This window comes from Lipotes vexillifer, unplaced genomic scaffold (genome assembly GCF_000442215.2).
Source record: "Lipotes vexillifer unplaced genomic scaffold, Lipotes_vexillifer_v1.1 scaffold382, whole genome shotgun sequence".
Classification (NCBI taxonomy): domain Eukaryota; kingdom Metazoa; phylum Chordata; class Mammalia; order Artiodactyla; family Lipotidae; genus Lipotes; species Lipotes vexillifer.
In genome coordinates this window covers 5,832,824-5,860,613 of record NW_006780611.1, presented here as the reverse complement: position 1 = coordinate 5,860,613, position 27,790 = coordinate 5,832,824, and the positions used below count along the sequence as shown (strand labels likewise).

The 27,790-nt window shown below is 44.9% G+C and overlaps 1 protein-coding gene across 1 annotated transcript in view; it reads right to left on the bottom strand.

Annotated features, from left to right (window-relative positions):
- Positions 1-27,790, bottom strand: part of EFCAB6 (EF-hand calcium binding domain 6) — a 234,631-nt gene that overhangs the window by 105,030 nt on the left and 101,811 nt on the right. Inside the window, 3 exon segments of the mRNA XM_007454091.1 lie at positions 489-554; positions 557-590; positions 26,908-27,078. Coding sequence (XP_007454153.1) covers positions 489-554; positions 557-590; positions 26,908-27,078 — 271 coding nt within the window.

The following is a 27,790-nucleotide window of genomic DNA, read 5'->3' as shown; positions in this document are numbered from 1 at the left end:
GTGGGGGGGGGGGGCGCAGGAGGGGAGGGACAGTGGCCAGGTGATCCTGGGCAAGTCACTGGATCTTCCAGCACCTCTGCTCCCTTATCTGCAAAAAGCGAGGAATAACATTTGCCTTTGCTGGTGCGTGGGTGTCACTAATCACAGATAACCAGCGTCTATGTTTAGGGGGAGAACCTTAAAGGACACGAGGTATGATTGGAGAAGCACAGGCTTGGGAGTAAATTGTAGCAACCATTTGGGCTCCTACTATTTGCAAAAGGCTCTGTCCGACAAAATCCTGCACTCACGGTGCGGCTGAGGGGGGAAAAAAAAGGCCGAAGCACAAAGAAAAAGTTTTTTAAAAATGTCTGTTTCAGTCTTAGGACTCACACACTGTTTCAACATCTCAGCTCACACTACTCCAACCCCAGCAGCCTAGTGGCACTACTTGGAGAGACCGGCAGGGCCACAGGTGGGAGACAGGTTTGCACTTGGCCATTAGCTACCTTCAAATCCTGTCGCAAAATCAAGATAACTCTCCTTTCTTTTCTTATATCCTAATTTTGCAGCGGATTGTCCTCCCCCGGCATTCCGTTATCTTCCAGGACCTGACAAGGAAGACAAGAGAGGGGAGAGGCCGTTAGGTGGTCCCGGGGTCCCTGCCAGCCGAGCCCCTCCAGCCCTGCTGCAGGCTCACCACCGTGGCCCCTGCGCTCCAGCCTTTGACTGTTACTTGTCTGCCTCCACCCAAGGCCTCCCTGCGGGCGAGGCCCAGTATCCTGGGGTTGGGGCCCAGTGCCAGGCTTGTCTGTTGAGTGAATGAGTGAACAAAGAGACAGGCGGGTGGCCGGCCTGGCTTTGGTCAGTCGGCACGGCAGGCGCTCGGGGCTGCAAGCATCGCTGCAGACCTTTTCCCTGGCCATGCCGTCCAGGTCTTCAGATTCACGCTTGCTGTGACAGCAGTGGCTTTCAAGGCTCATAAGTGAGATTTATATTCACATATATCCTAGGAAACATGAACAAGATAAAGCAAAGGTGGCTTGAGGAGGGAAAACTAGAATTTTGATTGAAGTCTCACGATGATCCACAGTTTAAACTGTAAGTTATTATGTTCTTTTGCAGGGGATCCATGGACACCCCTTTTTTCCTCTCCTGGTGTGATCCACTCACTGAAAGTTATCCGTGATCCCTTCATTCCAGTGCACATAACCTACTTTTTTTTTTTTTCTTTTTACGGTACGCGGCCTCTCACTGTTGTGGCCTCTCCCGTTGCAGAGCACAGGCTCCAGACGCGCAGGCCCAGCGGCCATGGCTCATGGGTCCAGCTGCTCCGTGGCATGTGGGATCTTCCCGGACTGGGGCACGAACCCGTGCCCCCTGTATCGGCAGGCAGACTCCCGACCACTGCGCCACCAGGGAAGCCCCACATAACCTACTTTTTACCAACGGTTTCTACTTTGTGTGAATAGAAAATTCACACCGTGGTGGGCAGGGGCTGGGAAGCAACTGAGAAAACACACTTCCCTGCATTGCAAACTGAAGCAGAATCATCTAGATGACTCTTCCCAGGAGACGACACCTTCCTAGGAGAAACTGATGAGGTGGGCTGTTCGAAGGGCACGTGACGCTGGCATCCCTTTGCCAACAGTCAGTTAGTCAACAACCTGGACAGAGCTGCCTGCCTGGAGGTGAACCTCCCAGAAGGGATGCTGAAGGGAAGAGAGGTGGGACAGAAGACAGCACCCCTGCTGTTCTCATGGTATTCACGATTTAAATGAGAAAATATGGCTTTCCTTCCAGAAAAGGACATTGAATCACAATTCAAAATGTGTCCATGCATCTAAGGGCCAAAGACACCCAGGAAGACTGGACTCTCCCAAGACAGATGCTGTGTGGGACAGCCAAGTCTGGAGATAGGTTAGAAGAAAGGCTGTGCCTGAGTGTTGGGGAACACACAAATCAGCCATTAACATGGGGATGATCAGGGGTTGTGATGGCACAGGAAGCCAGAGTAAGTTAGAGAGCAGAGGAATAGCGGGGTTAGCACCACACTGACTGCATTCTGTGGAGGAAGCTGAATAGGGGAAAGGGAGCAGGAGAATGGGATGAGATAGTACCCATCATCACCATCACCACCATCGTCACCAACCATCATCATCATCATCACCATCACCACCATCATTACCATCATCACCATCCCATCATCATCATCACCACCCCATCATCATCATCACCACCCCATCACCATCATCACCACCATCACCACCATCACCACCATCATCACCAACCATCATCACCATCATCATCATCACCGCCATCACCATCATCATCACCATCATCATCATCACCACCATCACCACCATCATCACCATCATCATCATCATCACCGCCATCACCATCATCATCATCACCACCATCACCACCATCATCACCACCATCATAACCATCATCATCATCGTCATCATGTAGCAGTGCCTATGCCTATTACATGCCAGACATTGTGCTGAGATCTTTACAGGTATTAACGTCTCATTTAATCCTTGTCATAAGCCATGAGAAAAGCACTCTTACTTACTCCATTTTAAAGATGTAGAAACTGAGGCTATGAGAGCTGCCCCAGTCACATGATTAGAAAGTGACAGACCTGGGGTTCCAACCCAGTTCCTCTTAACCCCTATGATGAACTCCACTGTTGGAATAAGGTCACTGGGGCCCAGACAAAGAACAGAGCAGGCAGCAATGGATAGGAAACGACCGTAGGAAGTGGGGGAGGTGCTCCCCCGTGGTGCGCTGGCACTCTCACATGTATCCGAACAGGCCACACAGGCAAAGGCTAATCTGGGTCTCGACAGAACACCTTGAGATGCCCTTGGGACACCAGTGGGTGGGAGGCCTCTAAGAAGTGGCTATGAGGTCACCTCCCACTTTCCCCTATGCCCCGGGAGCAGAGGAGAAACTTCCGGGAAGCTGTCAGGAGACAGTTTCTCCTCTGTTCCCTGGGGTCTGACAGGACAGATGGAGCCTTGTGCCCCGGCCTCCGCAGACTAGGTCTGCAGAATATAAACCTACTTAGCAGCAACAGGGTATCCACAGCAGCAGTATAGCCATCAGCCCCTGCTTTGGTGCCACCAATTCTGGCGTGTGGGCTAGGACCAGGGAGCTGGCGCCCCTGGCCATCTATGTCAGTAATGAGCTGAATGTGACAGCAGCTTGCTGTGTCTGTGCCCGCCCAGTCGGTCGGGCACTGGCCTTGGCTTGGCTTGTATGTGTGGTGAAGCAAACAAGCTTCAGGATGCGCTCTGTGCGGGATTGGAAGCAAAGCGAAAGGGAGGGCAATGCAGGTGCTGCGGTGCTGCCGGGGCTCGGTGGAGGTGGGGAGCAGCGTTGGATTCTAAGGCTGCCCCAGGGGCCCGCCTGGGGACCTGGGCAGGAGTGCGTGGCTGGGAATTCTGGAGGCTCTGCACCATCTGCAAACACAGCCAGCCCGTCCTGCTCTGTGCAGGAGCCTGTCCCAGCCCGGGATGGAGCAAAAGCCTTCAGACAGACTGCTGTGGCCCACGCACAGGCACCCAAGCAGCCGTGGGGCTCTGAAACGGATAGATCGGTGGCTTTCTTTGAAAAATTACTTTATATTTTGAAAACAATTATACATGAATTATTCATTGTAAATTCCTCCTGCTCAGTCCTTTCATAAAAACATATGTAATAAATAGTAAGAAAATGTCTGTAGGCAAATGTTTCACAGCCTGGAGGGAGCGCTGAGAAGCACGGGGGAGGCTGGGCATGCCTTAGGCAGCCTGTCCGGAGGTTGCAGGCGTGCCATCCCCTGTGCACACAGAGCACCACCAAGGATACAATGCCCAGGAGCGCAGTCCCCAGACAGGCACTAAAGCACGTCACATACATCAGTGTGCCCCCTGCCCCCACCTCGCACCACTCATTCCTAGGATGAAAAGGGCAGCGAATCAACTACACTTATCACAACCTTGGAGGCAATTTACAATACAATGTAAGGCGAAAATGCAACATTTATAAAACAGATTTTCAAGTGTTTAACCATTCAAGTTTTGTCCTTTGGTCTTTTCTAGGAGGCATTTCCCTAAGAAAGTTCCTCAAAGAATAACAAACTGTGACCTGGCATATTCTGATTCACCAAATTGTCACTTCCACCATTCCCGGGACATCACTTAGATCGTAGACTGATTCCCACACCATTTCACGGAGTGGTTGCTGGACTCTCTCGGTGAAGGCAGGTGCTCCCCGGTAGGTGCCCAGTAACTGGAAGTTGAGTGAGTGATTCAGTCTTTCCAAGTCCAGCTCCTGCAAAGCATCTCGTGCTTTGGGGATAATATCCACCAGTCTCTATGTGAGTAATACTTGTTTGCTATGCCTCTGACATCATTTTTGTGGTGGTTTATCTAGGGAGTATAACACACACCCTTAACTTTTAACAGTCTATTTAGTAATATTGAACCACGTCACCTGAAATGTAGGAACCTTGCAACCATGTAGATTCGTAGCCTGCCCCTGTCCTTTAAGCTGTAATTGTAGGTTTTTGGACATCTACATGTATTCTAAACCCCACAAGACAATGTTAAAATGGTCGCTTTAAGTACTCACATGCACTTTTTAAAATTAATTAATTAATTAATTTTTGGCTGCGTTGGGTCTTCGTTGCTGCACGCGGGCTCCCTCTAGTTGTGGTGAGCGGGGGCTACTCTTCGTTGCAGTGCACGGGCTTCTCATTGCAGTGGCTTCTCTTGTTGCAGAGTACGGGCTCTAGGCGCGCGGGTTTCAGTAGTTGCAGCACACGGGCTCAGTAGTTGTGACTCGCAGGTTCTAGAGCACAGGCTCAGTAGTTGGGGCACACGGACTTAGTTGCTCCACGGCATGTGGGATCTTCCCGGACCAGGGCTCGAACCCGTGTCCCCTGCATTGGCAGGTGGACTCAACCACTGCACCACGAGTGAAGCCCTCAAATGCATTTTAATTAAGAAGAAAATAACCTTTTATATCTAACTGGACATTTACCATTTCCAATGTTCTTTATTCTTTCAGGATCAGCTGAGTCTCCATCTAGTATCAAATTCCTTCCCTTCCTTTAGCATATCTTATAGTGAAGATCTGTTCGCAAGGACTTATCTATGTTTTTTTTTAATCTGAAAACATCTTTATTTCACCTTTATTCTTAAAGGAGACTTTTGCTGGATGTGAGGGGTTTTTGTTTGTTTTTGTTTCTGCTTTCCTTTCAGGATGGTAAAGTTTCTGTTTCACTGTCCTCTGGCCTCCATAGTCTCTGATAAGGTGATGGTAATTCAAATAATTGTTCCCCTTTTAATGTGTCATTTTTCACATGCTGCTTTAAGATTTCTCTCTTTGATTTTGGTTTTCAGTTTATCTATGATTTTTCTTTGTATTTATCCAACTGTGGGTTTTCTGAGTTTCTCAAATTTATACATGTAAAGGTTTCACCAAAAATTGGGAAATTTCAGCCATTATTTCTTCACATATGTCTTCTTCCCTGGTCTTCCTTTCCTTCTGTGACTCCAGTTATACCTATGCTAGACCTTTGATGTTGTTCCACATGTCCCTGAGGCAACTGTTCTATTGTTTTTTTTTACCTTTTCCTTTCTCTTCTTCTGTTTGTGTAACTTCTGTTGATCTATCTTCAAGCTCACTGACTCTTCCTTTTGTCATCTCCATTCTGTGGTTCAGCCCTTCTGGTGAATTTTTATTTAGGATATTCTTTTTTTCTTCAGTTCTAGAATTTCCATTTGGTTTTTTTCAAAAATTCTATTTCTCTGCTGAGATTTCCTATACTATCATTCATTATGAGTATACTTTCTTTTGCATCACTGAGCATAGTTATAATAGTTACTTTAAAGACTTCGAGTGCTAATTCTAACATCTGGATCGTCTCAGAGTCTTTTCTCTTGAGAAAGGTCACGTTTTCCTATTTCTCCATATGTTGATACATTTGGATAGTATCTTGGATGTTATGAATGTTATGGTGTGGAGATTCTGGATTCTGTTAAATTTTGTTTATTTGCTTGAGTAGGCAGTAGACTTGGTTGGATTCTGTCTGCTGGGCAGCAGTTTCAATCTCAGTTTGGTTCTTTTATCCTTAGCCAGGTTCCTTGCAGTCTGCCCCACTCTTGTTTCATTCAGGGTCAGCCAGAGATTTGGGAAGAATTTATAAATAGAATTTGGAGCATCCACTCTCTGGCTCTGTCCTTTACAGAAATCCCCCTTTACTTCCCAATGGCCTTAGTCACTCAGACCTCTCTCTGCTCTCTGGTTCTTCAGGCTGGAAAGACCGCTGGTTTTCTATCAGTGTTTTATCTACCTTATGTGGCACCAACTTTAGCCTTCACTCAGGTGAAAAGCTGAAAAAAATGGGAACATTTCCCCATGCTATTCCCGTTTCCAAGGGAACGTTTCCCCATGCTATTCCTGTTTCCACGGGAACATTCCCCATGCTATTCCCGTTTCCACGGGAACATTCCCCATGCTATTCCCGTTTCCATGGGAATACTCCCCCATGCTATTCCCGTTTCCATGGGAACATTTCCCCATGCTATTCCCACTTCCAAGGGTTGACTCCTCTCTGGAATCTGTTTGCTTAGTTTCATTCTCCACAGCCTTCAGGTACTTGATTATTTATTTACTTATTTATTTACTAACTTGTTTCACATCGCCCAGTGTTTATAGTTGATGTTTCTGGGAAAGTTGGTCTGGTAGGAGCTTACTCAGCCACACAGGAAGCAGAACTCCCTGTAATGCCTGCTTGCGTGCTATAGCAAGCGCATCCTTAAATCACAGCTATCACCAGCTCAGGGAAAGCCTTCCCAGTCCTTAGAGACAACACTTTTTTTTGAGCGTCCACAGCCCCTCTGCTTGCTTCTATCATAAACAGTTCCTCACAGGGGACCTACCACATGGCAAGCACCTGACAAACTGCCGGTGGATAGAGAAATTAGCAGCACTTCTTTTTCACCTCTGTACCCCAAGAGTACCCAGTAGATGCTCAACAAATGCTGAACGAGAAGAAGAGGGGGGATGCCAGCGTAAGGGAACCGTGGACGCTCGCCCAACCCCTACGGCATGAGGATGAAGCTTGAGTCTGATGTGAGAAAGTCCACATGAGGCAGATAAGCGTGCAAGGTGGCCATCCAGCCTTGCCTAGGCAGTGGTTAGACTATCAAGAATACCGCGAGGCAGGACAAGAGGACGCTGTCCTGTGAGACGTACAGACGGAAGCAGGAGGAAAGGGAGTCGGGCTATAGGACTGTGAAGATGCACTTGTTCTTGAGGCCTGACCTACAGATGCTTCACACTTGGCTGTTTCACTGCTTTGGTGCTGGATCAGCCAGGATATCTTTACTGTTCTCCCCTTAATACGATATTTAGTAACATTCTCTTTGGAAAATGTCAGTCTGCCTCGGTTAAGGGGAACCAAGGAAAGGACTCATGTTTATACATAAGCCAGAGATTTAAAGGACACGACCCAGGGAGAAGGTAGAATTCAGGTGCACAAAATCTGGAGACTCTGCTTTTTTAGCCATTCCTCCCTACCCGGAGATTCTCTGACCTAAGTTATTTGTGATAAAACCAAAGAGAGTTCTGGGCTTTCTTTCTTTCTTTTTTCTTTTTGCAGTACGCGGGGCTCTCACTGCCGCGGCCTCTCCCGCTGCGGAGCACAGGCTCCGGACGCGCACATGGCCCACGGGCCCAGCCGCTCCGTGGCATGTGGGATCTTCCTGGACCGGGGCACGAACCCGTGTCCCCTGAATCGGCAGGCGGACTCCCAACCACTGCGCCCCCAAGGAAGCCCTGGGCTTTCTCTTTAATAAGTAGTATTACTTGTATTTCTTGACATACCCCATTCAGAGTCAAAATGAAACAGGCAGAAAAAGTCTTCTCTAGAATTTCAGACCTACTCCATCTCCCCACCCTCCACCCCCCATCCCAGTGATTCCTGCTCTTCCAGGTCCTCTCCCACTACTAGCTGCCATAGTCATCCAGAATGGAGAAATAATCAGAGAATTCAATCATCAAGGCTATCTGGTCACATGCAAACCTGGTACTAGGGATGAGAGTACCACGGCGGCAAGAGAACATGGGACTCTCCAAACAGATTTGTACTTGAATAGAAAGTTGAAATTCTTTTAGCAAATGCCTCCTAGAATATTCAGACACACACATCTGATTGTCCATGTGGCCCCAGCAAGACAGATTGTTCAAAGCTGATGCAAACCTACATGAGAGGCAAACACGATGTTGTCACCTGCACAGGTCGCAGTGTATTTAGTTTGAGATGCTGTTGCCTGTTATGAGTGCAGTTAAAGTAACGGGATTTCCTTTTTGTTTCTTAAGTGACAGGAGGACTGTGGAGAATGAAATGGATGTTCAAAGGAGGTGGAGCATCTTAGATAAAAGCCCCTTGCATGAGAACACTGATGGTGGCCGGGGGCAGGGGGGGGCACTGTTCCGGAGACAGTGGCTCAGAATTGAGAGTTAAAGCTGGTGAGCATCAGAGTCCCAGCATTAATGGCCTAATGACAAGGGCCAGAGCTGACTTCAGAGCAGTGAACATGGACTCCCAGAAGTAACAGAAGCTTTGCAAGTGTCACTGAGAACGAGAACTTGACTGAAGGACTACTAGGTGCCAGCCATGGTACACATTAACTTATTTAAACATCGCAACAACTCCTCAACGGAAATATGACTAAGTCCATCTTACAAATGAGGAGACCAAAGTTTAGGAAGGCTAAATAAACCAACTGTTTGCTAGAAAGACCCAGCTGTAAGCAGTGGAGCAAAGGTTTGAACATGTGTCATCCTGTCTCAGCAGTGGGAGAGCCTGGCACATTGGCTGCAACATTTACAGAGTCACCCACAGATGAGGAGCCTGAAGCCCAGAGACACTGACACCTGCCCCCAAGGACATGCTTGAGCACAGAGACGCTCAAATAACCCCACTGGGGGTACTGCCAAGGGATGCTTGGTAGCCAATGACAACAGCCCAGCACTGGTGGCTGAGTCTGGACTCACAGTTGAGGCTCAGACTCTACAAGCAATGGACAGCCACACACTGGGAGGTGAATCACTCCCCACTCCAACGAGCTGCGCGGCAGTCTGCAGAGGACACAGTTCAGACTGGGTTTGGGTGCTCCCCAAGCCTTTGTGGACCACATGTTTGGAGCAGAGTGACACCAGGGACAGAGACTCTGAGTCGGCTATCACATAACGACCATCCAAAATCTGGTGGCCGACAACAGAACAAACATTTATTCTTGCCCTAGTGGATCTGCAGGTCAAGTGCAGTCTGGCTGATATAAGATGGCTAGATGTTTCTGATTCAGGCTGCAGGTCGGGTTTAGGCCTGTTTCACATGCATTTATTCTGGGGACCAAACTGAAAGGACAGCAGCTTCCCTGGGCAAGCTCTTTTAATAGCCTATCACTGGAGCCCAAGGCCAAGCCAGACCACACAAGCAGATTTAAGGTTGATGCTCAGGTCACATCTGCCACACTCCGTGTCCAACATCACTGGGTAAGGGAAGCATCCCCTGAGGTGGTGAACAACGGAGAGGGAGGATAATGAAGAGAGAGTGATGGATGCCAGGTGCATGAGCTCTGAGGTCCTTTCCAGCTCTTTGAGTCTATGGGATTCTATAAGTTTGGTGGCAATGCTGTGACCTCTAGAAAGATACCATGACCACAGTCCAACCACTCCCCGAAATCTAGAAATGTCTAATCCATAGGCTAGATCTATCCAGTCCACCTGATCCAGTTCCACCCAATCCACGGGTGATGGTGCTGAACCATATTTCCAAAAACAATCCGTCCTCCGACCATACTGCGCAACTCTAGACCTTCAAGACAGGCTGATGGTTTGGTAACAAACAAGTTGTAAAACAGGAGGGTTTTTCTTTTCTTTTTTTGCTGCAGGCATGATGATGACGATGAAAACAATGACAATGATGATTTGGTTTATTGGGTTTTTTTTTTTAATATATTATCCCTGTAGAACACGAGACTAAAATTGTGTTTAGATGGCTCAGAATGACAAAATGCTGAGCCTAAATGCAACCTTCAGAAACTGTGAAATGAGAATAAAAGGCAAGGTGACCTGACAGCCTTCAGTGTCAAGGGGAATCCCGGGGGTGAGCTGCAAATCGACCAGCCATGTCTAACCTTGGAGGCAAACACCCAGAACTTAGTGCACTTTTGCACACGTGTAAAATCTTAGCATATCCCACGGGCAGATGAAACCAGTACCTCAGTAACAAATTGTGAAGATTGCAGATGAAAGCAGACAAGCCAGTCCTCCTTCAGAGGAAGCTGTTCTCAAGTCCTGGATCACATCTGTTGTTCAAAGGGCAGGTGGAGACAAACCACGGGCCCAAAGCCAAGCATAAGGTCAAGTGCGGCAGGGGGAGCTACCACTGAGCAGCCGGCCACCCTCTGCTCTGTGCGTGTCTTTATCTCTTTGAGAAATTGGCAAAAAAAAAAAAAAAAGCCAGTCCTCCTTCAGAGGAAGCTGTTCTCAAGTCCTGGATCACATCTGTTGTTCAAAGGGCAGGTGGAGACAAACCACGGGCCCAAAGCCAAGCATAAGGTCAAGTGCGGCAGGGGAAGCTACCACTGAGCAGCCGGCCACCCTCTGCTCTGTGCGTGTCTTTATCTCTCTCTTCTCGATTCCAAAAGCAGATATGTTTTCAATATATAAACTTAATGCAAGTCCAATCATGACCCCAATAATGTATTTGGGGGTAATGTGATAAAGCTTACATGTGAAAGTATAAATCTGGCCTGAGAGCAGCCAAGAAAATTTAAAAAGGAAGAAAAATAAGGAAAGATCTGTTTCACTAAACTAAAAAAAAAAAAATTACATTGATATAGAAAAAGATGTATAGATCAGTGTAACAAAATGGGACTTTTCAGATGTACACCCTACTGTAATGAGAATTTCACAAATGACAGAGGGAAAATATAGAAGAGCCCCATGTTACACAATTAATTCCACATAGATTAAGCATTCACATTAAAAAAATAAAGCAGTAAAAATTCTTGCAATAAAGTCTAGATTATCCGCAAAATATGAGAGAGACCTGGGTGTGGGGTTGGGGGCGTGGGGTGGGTAGCAGAATGAAACTTTATTAACCAAGACTTCAAGCCTAGAATTTATTAAAAAAAAAAAGAAAAGAAAAGAAAAGAGAAAGAAAGGATAGAAGATATTGGGTTGTACAAAATCTTAAAACATTTTAATGGCCAAAGATATAATAAAACAAAAAGACAAATGATCGATTGTAAAATATATCTGTAGTGCAGAAGACAAAGGGTTAATAAATCATTAGTTAATTCAAGAGCTATTGAGGGACACGTATATGCCAGGCACTATTCAAGCTACCAGGAATACAAGAGCGAACAAAACGGCGAAGTCCCTGACCTCTGGTGCCAGGCCCTCCTGAAAGGGTTCACATATTGGACTGAGTTGATTGTGTCTCCCCAAAAGATATGCTGAAGTCTTAACCCAGGTTCCTGTGAATGTGACCTTTCATGAAAACAAGGTCTTTGCAGATGTAATCAAGTTAAGTTGAGGTCACGCTGGATTGGGTGGGGGCACTAGATCCAATGACTGGAGTCCTATAAGGAGAGGGAAACCTGGACACAGACACAGGGAGAGGAGAACATCAGGCGAAGACACAGAGACAGAAGGGAGAGGCCAGAGATCAGAGTGGTGGCAGCTCCCAAGCCAAGGAACGCCGCCAAGGATTGCCAGCAACCGCCAGAAGCTGGAACAGGCAAGGAAGAGTCCTCCTGTGCAACCGTCGCAGGGAGGACTCTGCTGACACCTTGACTTCAGGCTCCTGGCCCCCAGAACTGTGAGAGAAGAGATCTCTGCTGTTTAAACCACCCAGTTGGTGGGGATTTGTTACAAATTCCTAGGAAATTAATACACTCAGCTTAATCAGCTCATTTAAGCCTTATAACAATCCTACGGTATGGCTACTAAAATGATCTCCATTTAGGGATACGGAAACTGAGGCACAGAGAGGTTTGCCCAAGGTCACACAGTTGTTAAGGAACAGAGCTGGGATTTGAACCCTGGCAGCCTGGCTCAGAGTGGGCATTTTAAACCACAGTTCTACAATGCTTCAAAATTGATGGGTTCATTCAAAAAATACTGAACGCTTGTTTTGCGCTGGGTCCTGTTTTAGAGGCTGGGGACAGGGCAGAGAATAAAAAAGACACAGATAACTGCCCTTGTCGATGTACACCTCAGGGAGGGAGGGAGGGCTGCAGGGAAGCAGTGCCCCCAGGAGAGAACGAGGCTGGAGTTGATGCAAATGGGACAGTGTCAGAGAAGAGCTGTGGCAGCTGCGAGGGGAAAGGCTGAGGTCAGGTTAAGTGATACAGAGCCATATGGGGAGAAAGTCGCCGCGGTGACCATCTAGAGGATGGGGGTAAAGTGGGAGGCCCGGGCTTCTTAGGAAGACAGGGATAAATAATGATGTCTAAATCCCTTATAAGTTGACAAGAAGGCAAAGGATGTAAATAGGCAACTTGCAAAAGAACAAATCCTCATGGCAAAAAAACGAAACAAAACATACGCTCACTAGTAGTCAGGGAAATAAATGCAAATTAAATTTAAACTGAGCTATCATTTTAAAACTATCAGACCAGCAAAAATTAAAAAGAGCTATAATGCTATATAACAGGGGTTAGAGAAAAAGATACTCTCACACACAGCTGTTAGAAATATGAAATTCTATAGTTTTTTTTTTTAAAAGCACACAGACAACATGTGCTAACATTAAAAAATATATTATCTTAGACCAAGCACCTACTCCTGGGAATCAATTCCATAGAGATGAAAGCATCAGTATGTAGAGATACATAAAGAACAATTGTTTAAAGAGGAAAAATAAAAGAGGAAAAGAAGTGAATGCCCATCAAAAAGGGAAGGGCTGGTGTTCAGCTTGCAGACCTTTGCTTCTACTGAGAAAAAACAGAAAAGCCAGATAAAATACAGCAAAACATCTGTTTGACATATAGATAGCTGCTGAGACAACCAGGACTCAAAGCGACACAAGTCTGAGCAAAGGGGGACCTCAGTACTTGGAGGAAAAGTAGGTCATGGACCCATTCTGGGAGCAGGGCCAGGGCTCAGGACGGGGGCTGATGGCCCAGGCAGACAGTCACTACCAGCTGATAGAGACACAAGTGGAGCTCATGGGGCCACAAAGACCAAAACCTGAATGGTCAGGTTCCTGGCAAGAAGGGAAAACAGAGAACCAACCATGACACTCTGCCAGTTCTTCCCTGATACTTGCTGAATTCAGAAGCCACGTGGGGCAGAAGACTGAGGAATCAAGGCAGAAAGACCAGGAAAGCTGAAGGGATTTTTTTTTTTTTTTGGTCACTTTTTTGGGTCCTGAGGAAACTAAGGTTAGATGGAGTTCAGGACTTCTCAGGGGTGATGGCTCAGAAAATAACCCACACTCTGAGTTAAAATCTTTGATGACTATACCCTAAAAAGTAGAAAAAAAAAAAAAAAAAAAAAAAAGACAATTGGAGCCTTGAAAAACTGCAATCCAGCCTCAAATTGATTCATTCCCTAACTGGATTAAGGTCATCAGTCCTCAGTCTATCTGACAAGCAAAGGAAAGGGTGACCCATTATCTAGAGCCTCTCAATTTTCTTAACACAATATCTGACATTCAATGAAAATCTGTCCAGCATGCCAAGAGCCAGAACCATGTGACCCTAAATCAAGGGGAAAAACAGACAATAGAAAAAGTTCTACAGGTGATCCCAATACTGGAGTTAGCAGGAAAAAGATTTTAAATGGCTATAAATATGTTTTTAAAAATTCAGGAATATTTTGAGACAACAGAAATAAAGACACAGGTATGGAATATATTTTAAACCAAATGGACATCCCACAACTGAAAAAAATACTAAAATTAAGAACTATATGAATAAAACCACAGATTGGAAAAAGCAGAACAGAGGATTAATGAACTGGAAGACAGGTCAATGGGACTGAAGCACTGAGAGAGAAATAGTGGAATATACATAAAAGAATGAAAGAGACCCATGGGATATTGTGACCAGGACTAACATACACAATTGGAATCCAAGAGTAACAGAGAGAACGGGGCATAAGCAAAAGGAGAAGAGATAATAGCTGAGAATTTATCACAAAAATTTTTGATTAAACACAACAACTTACAGATTCAAGAAGAACTGTAAACCCCAGCAGGATGCATACAAAGACAAGTACACTTAGACACATTTCTAAAACTGATGAAATCCAAAGACAAAGGGAAAATCTCAGAAGGTTCTAGAGAAAAAAAGACACACTACATTCAAACAAGCAACAATAAGACTGGTGGTTTATTTAACAGCAGAACTGACAGAAGCCAGGAGACAATGCAGTGATATCTTTAAAATGCTGGGAGAAAATAACTGCCAACGTAAAATGCTACTCCCAGCTAAAATATCTTCAAAAAGTAAGAGTGGAATTCTGCTTTCAGGTTCAACATGTAAAGAGCTTTGAGTAATCACATCCATCCTTACAACAAGAAAAAAGCTGAACAAATGAAAAATCAATGGCTTTTCTTAGAACCATCAGAGAAATTTGAAATCTAGAGGGATAGATGTACACAGAGAATCATGGCCAACATCAGCTTACCTGGAGCAGAAACCACTGTGGCCACAAACTGGTAGGAACACTTAAGTGGTGATTCTGACAAAGTGCTGGAAGCTGAGTGAGGATTAGCTTGAGAATGAGAAACTCCTGGGGGCCCAGTCTCAGAGGTGGGCACACTTTCCTGGATTTTACAACCAGGTTCACAAGGTGAACATTCCAAGAAAGATCTCCTGTGTGTCAGGCAAATTACAGAAAAAGTAGAAGGAAATAAGTAGAAAGATATTGTGTTAAGAAAATAAGAAGAAATAATTTTCCAAGACTGAACCAGGAAGAAATATAAAATATAAACAGACCAATCAGGAGCACTGAAATTGAGACTGTGATTACAAACAAAAGCCCAGGACCAGATGGCTTCACAGGCGAATTCTATCAAACATTTAGAGAAGAGCTAACACCTATTCTTCTCAAACTCTTCCAAAATATAGCAGAGGGAGGAACACTCCCAAACTCATTCTACGAGGCCACCATCACCTTGATACCAAAACCAGACAAGGATGTCACAAAGAAAGAAAACTACAGGCCAATATCACTGATGAACATAGATGCAAAAATCCTCAACAAAATACTAGCAAACAGAATCCAACAACACATTAAAAGGATCATACACCATGATCAAGTGGGATTTATCCCAGGGATGCAAGGATTCTTCAATATACGCAAATCAATCAATGTGATACACCATATTAACAAATTGAAGGATAAAAACCATATGATCATCTCAATAGATGCAGAAAAAGCTTTTGACAAAATTCAACACCATTTATGATAAAAACCCTCCAGAAAGTGGGCATAGAGGGAAACTACCCCAACATAATAAAGGCCATATACAGACAAGCCCACAGCCAACATCATCCTCAATGGCGAAAAACTGAAAGCATTTCCACTAAGGTCAGGAACAAGACAAGGTTGCCCACTCTCACCACTCTTATTCAACATAGTTTTGGAAGTTTTAGCCACAGCAATCAGAGAAGAAAAGGAAATAAAAGGAATCCAAATCGGAAAAGAAGAAGTAAAGCTGTCACTGTTTGCAGATGACATGATACTATACATAGAGAATCCTAAAGATGCCACCAGAAAACTACTAGAGCTAATCAATGAATTTGGTAAAGTAGCAGGATACAAAATTAATGCACAGAAATCTCTTGCATTCCTATACAGTAATGATGAAAAATCTGAAAGGGAAATTAAGGAAACACTCCCATTTACCATTGCAATAAAAAGAATAAAATACCTAGGAATAAACCTACCTAAGGAGACAAAAGACCTGTATGCAGAAAACTATGACACTGATGAAAGAAATTAAAGGTGATACAAACAGATGGAGTACCATGTTCTTGGATGGGAAGAATCAACTTTGTGAAAATGACTCTACTACCCAAAGCAATCTACAGATTCAATGCAATCCCTATCAAATTACCAATGGCATTTTTCACAGAACTAGAACAAAAATTTCACAATTTGTATGGAAACACAAAAGACTCCAAATAGCCAAAGCAATCTTGAGAAAGAAAAATGGAGCTGGAGGAATCAGGCTCCTGGACCGCCTGACTTCAGACTATACTACAAAGCTACAGTAATCAAGACAGTATGGTACTGGCACAAAAACAGAAAGATAGATCAATGGAATAGGATAGAAAGCCCAGAGATAAACCCATGCACATATGGTCACCTTATCTTTGATAAAGGTGGCAGGAATATACAGTGGAGAAAGGACAGCCTCTTCAATAAGTGGTGCTGGGAAAACTGGACAGGTACATGTAAAAGTATGAGATTAGATCACTCCCTAACACCATACACAAAAATAAGCTCAAAATGGATTAAAGACCTAAATGTAAGGCCAGAAACTATCAAACTCTTAGAGGAAAACATAGGCAGAACACTCTATGACATAAATCACAGCAAGATCCTTCTTGACCCATCTCCTAGAGTAATGGAGATAAAAACAAAAATAAACAAATGGGACCTAATGAAACTTCAAAGCTTTTGCACAGCAAAGGAAACCATAAACAAGACCAAAAGACAGCCCTCAGAATGGGAGAAAATATTTGCAAATGAATCAACTGACAAAGGATTAATCTCTAAAATTTACAGGCAGCTCATGCAGCTCAATAACAAAAAAATAAACAACCCAATCCAAAAATGGGCAGAAGACCTAAATAGACATTTCTCCAAAGAAGATATACAGACTGCCAACAAACACATGAAAGAATGCTCAACATCATTAATCATTAGAGAAATGCAAATCAAAACTACAATGAGATATCATCTCACACTGGTCAGAATGGCCATCATCAAAAAATCTACAAACAATAAATGCTGGAGAGGGTGTGGAGAAAAGGGAACCCTCTTGCACTGTTGGTGGGAATGTAAATTGATACAGCCACTATGGAGAACAGTATGGAGGTTCCTTAAAAAACTAAAAATAGAACTACCATACAACCCAGCAATCTCACTACTGGGCATATACCCTGAGAAAACCATAATTCAAAAAGAGTCATGTAACACAATGTTCAATGCAGCACTATTTACAATAGCCAGGACATGGAAGCAACCTAAGTTTCCATTGACAGATGAATGGGTAAAGAAGATGTGGCACATATATACAATGGAATATTACTCAGCCATAAAAAGAAATGAAATTCAGTTATTTGCAGTGAGGTGGATGGACCCAGAGTCTGTCATACAGAGTGAAGTAAGTCAGAAAGAGAAAAACAAATACCATATTCTAATACATATATATGGAATCTAAAAAAAACAAAAAAAAATGTTTCTGATGAACCTAGGGGCAAGACAGGAATAAAGACACAGACGTAGAGAATGGACTTGAGGACACGGGGAGGGGGAAGGGTAAGCTGGGATGAAATGAGAGAGTGGCATGGACACGTATACGCTACCAAATGTAAAATAGATAGCTAGTGGGAAGCAGCCGCATAGCACAGGGAGATCAGCTCGGTGCTTTGTGACCACCTAGAGGGGTGGGATAGGGAGGGAGGGAGGGGGATGCAAGAGGGAGGAGATACGGGGATATATGTATATGTATAGCTGATTCACTTTGTTGTACAGCAGAAACTAACACAGCATTGTAAAGCAATTATACTCCAATAAAGATGTTAAAAAAAAGAAATAATAAAGAGCAGAAAACAATGAACTAAAACATGGACAAACAATATAAAAAAATCAATGAAACCACAGCTTATTTTATAAATAGAGCGATAAAAGTGATAAATCTCTAGTTAGACTATTCAAGAAGCAAAGAGAAAAGATTAAAAATCACCAATATCAGGAGTGAAAACGAATACATTATTGAGGATCATATAGACATTTGAAGGAAAATGAGGCATGAGTCCATACTGATACAAAGAAATAATTGAATAAATTCATAAATAGGAGAAAAGAGACAAGTCTCCCTTGCAGAAGAATTCCAAATAATTTATGTAGATATCCTGCCCTTAAAGAAGTGGAGCATAATAATTCCCCACTCCTTAAATGTGGGCTGTACATAGTGACTTTTTTTCCCAAAGAGTGCAGTATGGAAAAAGAGAAAGAGGAAAAAAAAATTAAGTTTATAGAGAAGCCTGACAAACACACCTCAGCTAGGTGATCGAGGTCAACATCAACAGTATAAGTCATGTTGACAGCCTGTGCCTGACGTGATGTGATGAGATGGGCACTTTATCTCTGTGGTCTTTCTCCCCAAAGCATTGCTCCAGTCTAATCATGAGAAAAATATCAGACAAATCCCGATAGAGGTACATTCTACAAAATATCTGAGCAGTACTCCTCAAAACTGTCAAGGTCGCCAAAAGCAAGGAAAGTCTGAGAAATTGTCACAGCCAGGAGGAGCCTACGGAGACATGATGATGAAATGTAATGTGGGATCCTGAATGGAATCCTGGACAGAAAAAGGATGTGACGTTAAAACGGAGGAAATCTGAATAAACTGTGGAAACTCAGAGAGTTAGTTGCCAGTACATTTGCGTTAAAAGAAGGACAAAGGGTAAGTCTTCAGGCAGAGTAAAAATTAGTCCAGGTGCAAGTACACAAAGATGTAAGATAGAAAGAACGACAACAAGGGTAAATATGTAGATACATATGACATCTTATTTACCATAAAAAAAATAGTCTTGTGGGATTTAGCATAGATGTAGAATTTAAATGCATGACAAAAATAATGTAAAAGATAGAAAGGGATAAATGAAATCAAGGTATTTTTATATCTAGCACTGCTAGAGAAGTGGTAAACATAATTTATATTTAACTACATACAGTACGACAAGGATGCATGTTGCAATCTCCAGGGCAGCCTCTAAAGACTGACAGAGGAATGTATTCACCGATAAGCTGATAGAGGGGGGAAACAGAATGATAGAAATAGTTAAATAATCTGAAAGAAGACAAGAAAGGACAGAAAGAGAAAGGACATGAGACAGCTGAGTAAAAAAGAATTAAGATGATAGATATAAAATCAACTATATCAGTAATTACAATGGACTGAAATAAATATACAATGGACTGAATACTCCAAGTAGAAGACTAAGACTGTCACACTTTATCTTTTAAAATATCAGCTATATCCTGCCCATATGAGACTTACTTTAAATGTAAGTACCCAGAAAGTCTGAAGTAAAAGGATAGAAATAGATATACTATGCTAACGCAAATCAGAAGAAAGTTGAACTATATTATTATCAGACAAAAATAGACCTGAAGGGAAGAATCATTACTCTGTATCAAGAAGTCATGTCATATGAAAAGGAGACAATTCACAGGAAGTTTCAGCATTTCTAAGTCTATGTGTACCCGGTAATTTAGCTTCAACGTGAATAAGGCAACAATCCACAGAATTATAAAGAATCTCATTAGACAAATCCACAGTCAGATGATAGACTTCAACACACTTCTCTCAACAGCTAATGGGATGAGCAGGCAAAACTTTGATAAGAATATAGAAGTTCTGAAAAACACAAGGAATAAAATCAACCTAATATACATACTTAGAAAACTAAAGGTCCAGGATGGAGTACACATTCTTTTCAAGGGCTTCTGGAACATTTACCAAAATTGTCTCTATGTTGGGTCATAATCCAAGCCTCAATATATTTTGAAGGATCAGTTGAAGTCATTTAGACTTCACAATGGAATCAACTTCAAAATCAATAATAAAAGGCAAACTAGAAAATCCCAACTGTTTAGAAATTAAACAGCCATTGGAAAAAGCCATTGGAAAAAAAGAAGAAATCACAAGGAAAATTATAAAATATTTTGAACTGAATGACAATGAAAATATGATAAACTGAAACTTGTATGATGTGGATAAGCCTGCACCTAAAGGGCAACGGATAGCCATCAATTCATACATTAGAGAACTAAAGGCTGAAAAGCAATGATCTAACATTCTATCTCAAGAAATTAGAAAAAGAAAAGCAAATTAAATCCCAATCAGGTAGAAGGAGGAAAACAATGGAGGTAACGGCAGAAATAAAGAAATATAAAACAAATACACAAGAGAAAAGTGACAATACAAGTAAAGTTGTTACTTTGAAAAGACAAAAATGACAGACCTCAACCTCTGCTTTTGGATAGGATGTAGTAATTCACAGCAAGCAAATATTCCCAATGAAAACAACGAGAAAAGCTCAATCAATTAAAAATAATAAAAAGGCATCAGAAAGCCACGAGAGACATGAGGTTTAAAGAGACCAAAATTCCAAGGTGGGAAGGACCAACCCTTCAGAGGCAAACCGAGGCTATGCAATTGCATTTTCCCTGGGAACAGCTGATGATTCTGGGAGTGGACTTTGGACTGAGAAATAGGCTTGGGCCCCGCCGAGGGCCACTCCAGCAGAGCTAGTTATGTGGTGCTGGAGTGGCAAACTTGGAGATGTGAGGGGACAGGCTTAAGGCATGACTGGTTTCCTTTCCAGACATGTGCTGACCTCTGGAACTGCTCAGGGCTGGAGTCTAAGGACCTAAACTGAAAACTTTCAAAAGCAAGATGCAAGTCCCCACACCGTGGTACTTAGGAGACAAAGGCACGCCTGGGAGGAAGGCCATGAGAACACAAAGGCAAAAACGAAGCCCTAGAGGTATGGTCAACTGACACTGAGGGTCTGCAACTGCCCCTGCCCTGGAGGAACTGGCCAACTTGGGTGCAGTCAGATGCCGAGAGAGTCCAGTTTTAGCCTCTGTCAGAGAGTTGTTGCCGGAAGATGCAGAAATAAATATAGACTTTTGACGGCTGTGTGGAGCTTGGACCAATAAAAATGAAGACGTGAGGGACCTCGAACACACAACTGGTCACCCCCTTAAAACATCTGCAAGATTAGGAAGCTGTAAGGAACAGCTATGAGATGCTCGAGGGTGTTTGTGGGGCTTGGTTTACATCGGGGTCCCTGTCCCTAGGTGAGTAAGACTGCGTGGGATTAGGAACTGACGGTAGAGGGTGGGGAAGGTGCCAGTTCCCCAGATGTGTGAGTTTGACCAGCACCCAGAGGGCATAAGGTGGTCTGCTGGAAGGAGGAAGGAAAGCTCACCTCCTACGAGGCAAGGTGAGATGCCCTTGCCTTCAAGCAGGTGAAGGAGCAAGGGGCTGAGGCTTCTATAAGGACCTGGGATGCTGGGCTGGGCCATTACAGCCTCCTGCTTCCCTTATCCACGTCTCGGGGGCTCTGTTTGTGTTAGCTGATGAGCTCTGCAGCCCGTGTCTGTCTCCAGAGGCCTCTGCTGGGATGCCAGAAATCGGACTAAGAATAACAGTGAGCTAAACAATGTTCAGTGTTATTTACTGAGTATGAAGAATAACAGTTTCCCATTAGGAACAGCCAATTACAGGGAACTGGAATTGGAAAGCTGCCCTCAAATTCCTGATGAATGGAACAGTTCAGTTAGTCTAATTACTCAATTAGGCTAATCTTGACTTATGTGCCCTTGGGTGTTTAGTCATTTTATGTTTCCCATGGGTCACTAGTCCCAAGCAATGAAACTCCTGCTTTATCCATGTTCCCCATGTGGCTTAGTCCTATTCCGAGTTTGCAACAGGCACCCTCAAAATGTTTACTGAGGGGAAGGATAGCAGAGACGGTTGTACTTGCCTAATGCATATTCTCTCCTTCGCCCATAGGGACAGAACCTTGCTTTTTCTGTAATGTGCCCAGCCAAACAATTATATATATATATTTGTATTTATACTAGTTCTCATTCTTCCCTATAGATCAGTATGGCTATATAACATAGTCCTGGTCAATAAAATACAGGTGGAAGCTTACAATACATTACAATAAAATGTAAGTGGGAGGAGCTTCCGAGAAAGCCCATTAAAAAGGAAAGACTTCTATGCCTCAAGCCTTTTGCCCTTCCCTTTTCCCTTTCTTTATGCCTGAAACATGTGTGTGATGGCTGGTTTTCCAGCAGCTATCTTGCATACTTGAGGATAAGACTGGAAGAGTAAAAAGCTAGAAGCAACCTGGGTCTCTGAAGACCCTGTAGAGCTGCTGCACTGGCCCAATACCAACAACCTCTGGACTCGTTGTTATAGGAAAAAGAAAACAGCTACTTTTTCTATTTAAGCCACTGTTTTGGGGGTTTGCTGCTAATTCGGCAAATGAAGGACAGGGAAAGGGGAAGAGAATGTATCTAGAGAAGGAATATAAAGATTCTAGATTACCTTAAAACTCAAAAACAGTTTTCTTGCCACATTGCCAGTTCTTGACTCATTATTTAAATAAATTGACACATTTAAAAACGCGTGATAGCCACAGGCTTTGCAGTGCAGTAGTCAGAGCAGTGAACTGGGAGAGGGGGATTTCCTGGGAGAAAGAATATGTGTTACAGGGTTGTTGTGAACGCTGGTTTAATGTATGATGCAAAGTACGCAGGCCAGGTCTCGTACAATTCCAGAAATTCCTTTCCAGTGGGAATTGTACACTTAACCATGAAAAGCACATTGAGTTCATGAAAACCCCAACTGAGTTCATGAAAACCCCACTCCTCTGTCAGGGCTGTCAACTCAGTGTGGTGTCCCTAGTTACCCCACACTAACCAGAAACTCTGAGATCTCTTACACTCAAGAGAGAAAAAGGGGAAAGATCAATCATTAGTTAACAAATAGAATTTGTATAGCAGACAAAAACTTCCTGACCATGGGGGTGAAAACCAGTAACAGGGTCTCAGCAATGGCAACGCAGGGACTTGTGGACTCACTGACCTGGAAGCTCGTGCTGGGCTCTGGATTCTATCCTTACGGCTCTCCCTCATAGAGCCTGTGTAGCCAATCACTTCCCGCCCCCGCCACAGGGAAGGCGATGGCTGGTGAGAATAAATAATTACACTTCTAATGTAGAGTGCAAGGTATGCAGGCCAACGGCTAAGCGGTGCCTACGTCCAAACGATGAACAGGCACATGGACACAGAACTGGGCGAGCGGGTACATGGGACTTAGATCTTCACTCCCAATTCCCCGGGCATGAAACTGCAGCCACTGCAGTACTAACTGGTGAGATAGAGATTCGGGAGAACAGAAGGGCAAGAACGTTGCCTCTCCACAACCGAAACGGTAGGAAGAAATGAAGGGGCATTGTTATTGAAAGCAAAGTCCTTCCCACCAAACTCTGAGGCTAGATCCAACCTCAAAGCTGCCATCAATTATACCCAGCTAGCCTATATTACACCCACCAAGCCGCTGTCACACCCAGCAACGGTCTGAAGCTGACACAGACCAGCGTGGATTCAAACCCAAGTGCCTGAATGGCTTACCAGCTGAACAACGCTGAGCCACCATCTTAACTCCTAAGCTTTGGTCTCCTCATCTGTGAAATGAGCACAGTGCGATCTATACCTCACGGGGCTCCTGTGAGGATTATAAATGAAGTATGTGAAGCAACTTCCCCAGTGCCTGCACGTTGGTGGGTCAGCGAATGCTGCGTGTAGTGAGGGCCAGCACCATGAACGTCACTGCTCCTGCGATGGTTGGCGTTACCATGGTTGGTGTTATCATGGTTGGCATTACCATGGTTGGCGTTACCATGGTTGGTGTTATCATGGTTGGCATTACCATGGTTGGCGTTACCGTGGTTGGCGTTATCATGGTTGGCGTTATCATGGTTGGCGTTACCATGGTTGGCGTTACCATGGTTGGCGTTACCATCGTGGTTATTATTACTGCTGTTATTACCATTGCGGAACTATTGTCATCATTTATACTTAAAGCTCTCTAAAGGAGGTGGCTTCAAAGGTTTCCTTGCCACTGAAGTTGGAAACCTTTAACCTCTGGATGCCCTGCATGATGTCTAATCTAAATTCTTGTTTCTTTCTACAGTAGAAGTCCATGATTTTTCCAGCTCTGACTTCACCAGTAGTAGAATCACTCTGGTCTATAAATAATTTATTTAACAATGAAAATTTACATTTATACAATGCTTTGAGGCTATCAGCTTACAGGGTTGAGATCTGGGTCCCTAGTAGACTGTTTATAATCAGCCCACGGTTATTGATCTTCAAGTTGGTCACGACAGGATGTTTCCAAAGGTTAAACCCAACAAGTCACTAGAAGGGAAACCAGTAGACTATTTGCCTAACTGTGCTCACAGAGAACTGACTGTTAGCCTCTTGAAATGACAACAAACCTTTTCCCCTGCATATCGGTCCTCGAGTGGCTTGTGTTTCCTTTCCCCACCACTGGCACATCTCGGGAAAGCCAGGAAACAGGGAGGCTCCACCATGAAGACCATTCCTGTGGCTGCCCCTCAGGTCGGCTGGAATGCAGAGAGACTCAGGGGGCAGAGGAGGGAGATAGGGTGGGTTAGCCACAGAGAGGTACAGGAACTGGCTTCACGTTCAGGGGTTCCAACGGGCTTCTGAAACACCTGCTTCCCTTGTTCCTCAGGTTGCGACCTGAGTCCATTCAGGGCCCGCTGGGGGTTCTAGTTACTCAAGTTCATCAAGTTCATCCGTTCATTCAGCAAACACTTGCCGGGCCCTACTATGTGCCAGACACTTGGGATGCATCACTGTCCAAAAGAGATAACAACGTCCACCTTTGGAGCATATACGTCTTAATGGAGGAGGACAAGCAAACAAGAAAAATAAATAAATGAACTAAAGAACTGTAAGTACGATGTGGGTAGCAGTTGGTGACAGCGCCGCGAGAAGAGAAATAGGGTAAAGGAGGTCACGGGGGTGGAGGTCAGGCCGTGTTCACCACGGGGACGTCAGGCTCAGACCAAGGCTGGCAGGCGGTGAGGGGAGAGCAGGAGGCCGGTGTGGCTGCAGCGTACGGACAAGGGGGGCGGTGAGAGCTGAGGTCAGAGAGGTGATGGGTGGCTGGGTCGTGCTGGGCCTTCTAGGACTCTGGTTTTTATACGAGCGATGGGGGGGAGCCATTGGAGGGTCCTGAGCAGGCGTGGCCCTCTCTCACTGACTTGTTGGAGGGTCCCCCGGGCGGCTGGGCTGCAACTAAGCTGTAGCAGGCAGGGCAGGAGCAGGGGAGGGCGAGGGGGCCGCTGTAACAGCCCAGGAGAGGGCGGCTGGCTGGGAGCGGGGCTGGCGAGCAGTTACTGTATCCTGGGGCGAGTTCAAGGGGCCGACAGGCGCGGGTGATGCGCTGGACATGGGTGTGAGAAAAAGAGGACAGTCAGGGAGGACTCCGAGACTCCAGGCCTGAACCACTGGAGAATAGGCTGCCCCAGGCTGAGAACGGAGTGGCTGCTGGCCAAACTTTTGGGACAGTGCTCTGGGGCAGGAAGTAGCCACGTGAACGAGGGAGCCCCTGGCTCATCGACGGCCGACTAAGCCTAAGGTGGAAACCGCTCGGCTCAGCTGACGGACCTAAAGGTGCTCTCAGATGAGCAGGTGAGAAGCTGGCCTCAGAGTCATGGGTGTCAGTCCCAGCTTTGCCGCCACCTACGGCCCTTCTTGAAGGCAGCTGCTTTCCCCCTCTGGAAAGTCAGAGGCAGACGGGTTGATGCCTGATTTCCTGTGAACCTGTGAACTGACTCTGTGAATCAAGACCGCTGAGCGCCGTGCTCATTCGAGACTGTTGTGCGTCGGGGCCAGGACCACTGCCAAGTGGCTCGGGGCTAGAGTCTAGGACCAGGCGCCCTGGGAGAGTTCCATGATTCCCACCCATTTAGCACCCTAACCCCACTGAAGTTGCCCCCGTAGGAGTTAGCAGTGACTAATTATCAGCCCTGGTCCCCCAAACCGAAATCTAGGAACCATCCTTGAGTCTTTCCTCTCCCTTACCCATTACCCCCATTTCTCCTCACCATGCCCCGTACGCTCGCAAACATCAGATCCTCCACTTGGTGTATTTTGTGTGGGGAAGGGGAGGTCTGGACTGTTTCGACAGCCATCTAAACCCATCCCTGTGCCTCCAGCCGGCTCCCTCATCCATCCATCCTCCACGCGGCCGCCGTCAGGAGGCTTGGAAATGAGATACGGAAAGAGGCTAATACAGCGCCTGGCATGGGGGCAGGTGCTAGATAAATTGTAGCTACTAATATAATTGTTCTCTTCTTGGAAATATATTTCACTGCCTTCTTCTAAATTTGTCCACACGGACGCTGCTACCTGTTAGCTGCAACACTTCCCTTAAAAATAGCTGAAGATGATTAGCTAGAGGGATCATAATAGGAATTTTAAGCAATCATTTAAATTAATTCCTGAGAAGTCTATGCGGAACCCTTCAAACGGAGTCCTTTCTGGCAGAACCTCGCCAGTTCCCACAAGCACATGCAAATCAGCACTCTGAGCTTCGCAATTTCCCTGCCAGGTTTTTTCCCCACTTTCTGGAGGAACAAACCACAGCTCTGTTATCACAGCATGGCGGGGACCCCTTGATGGCAGGGATGGGGGCCCGAGCAGCTTCGCTCCCGCCTGCACGCTGCCCCACCACACGCAGGGAGACAGGTACTCAGGGATGGCCAAAGAATGGGACAATGAACGCCGTGCTTGGGAAGTTTAACTATCAAAAGCCGGCCACATCCATATCAAAAGCATGCTCTGAGAAAGTTGCCAAAGACATTTTTGGCCAGAAGAATCCTTTTCAGTTGTTGAAAGATGCCTAGAAATGAATCTGCTTTGCCCTGGAATAAACCCTTAATGAAAAAACTTAATGTCTATCCTTTAAAGCGCGTTCGTATAAGAAAACAGCTGATCTTCAGGAAAGGAGAAAACACAGAAACACAAAGAAACCCATTCTCCTACCTTCTTGAAGTCACGCACATTAATCTTGCCATTAGGCTCCTTGCTGAAGTCCAGAAATCGTTTTCTGAACGCTGGGTCCTGCTGCCGTACACGGTTTTTGAGTTTTTCAATAACCGCATCCTTGGTCATATTCTTGGTCACAGCACTTTTACTCTCAGTGGGCTTGGCTCTAAAATCACAAGCAGGCACACAGATGCAGCACAGCACTTCCTATAGATCTCACCCATGTACTGTTCAACCCAGGACAACAAGGGGGTTTACCAACCCCTTTTCACAAAGGAGGAAAGAGATGCTGAGGTCGATGGAGTGACCTGGGGACTTCTTACACACCCATGGCTTGCAGGTTCAGAGACAGGCCAATAGCACTGCATCAGGTAAAGCTCTCCCTGAGATGCCAGCACGTGGCAGCAGGCCAGGGTGGGAGCTTCAGAGAAGCGGCTGCTGTCATCCTTGTGCTAAGATTTTCAGCTGTGCTTTGAGCTGGCTGAATGTGGTGTGTGACTGGGAAGACATGGTCGAAAAAAGATATTTTTGTGAACTGGGAAAATGAAAAGTCAGAGCCTATTATAGGCCTTAAATTAAATAGGCTGTTTTGTGGTAACTAGATCAAAGAGGTCGTCAAACAGCCGTGGGAAGGAAGGGACGTCCACACTTAAACCAAGTTGATTCACAAAATCAACTTAATTTATAAAAGATAGATCTTACATGATGTGCTCTGGGTCTGAGCGTGAGAATGTACGTGTCACTGAAGGATAATTATTCTTCAGCTCTCCAGAAGTCTCCTGGACCCCGTTTGGACAACCATGAGATAGTCCTGGAGAACAGAGTTCTAATCCTTTCCTGCTGCTTCTGTTGGCTTTAGGAGCTCTCCAGGAATGCCCAC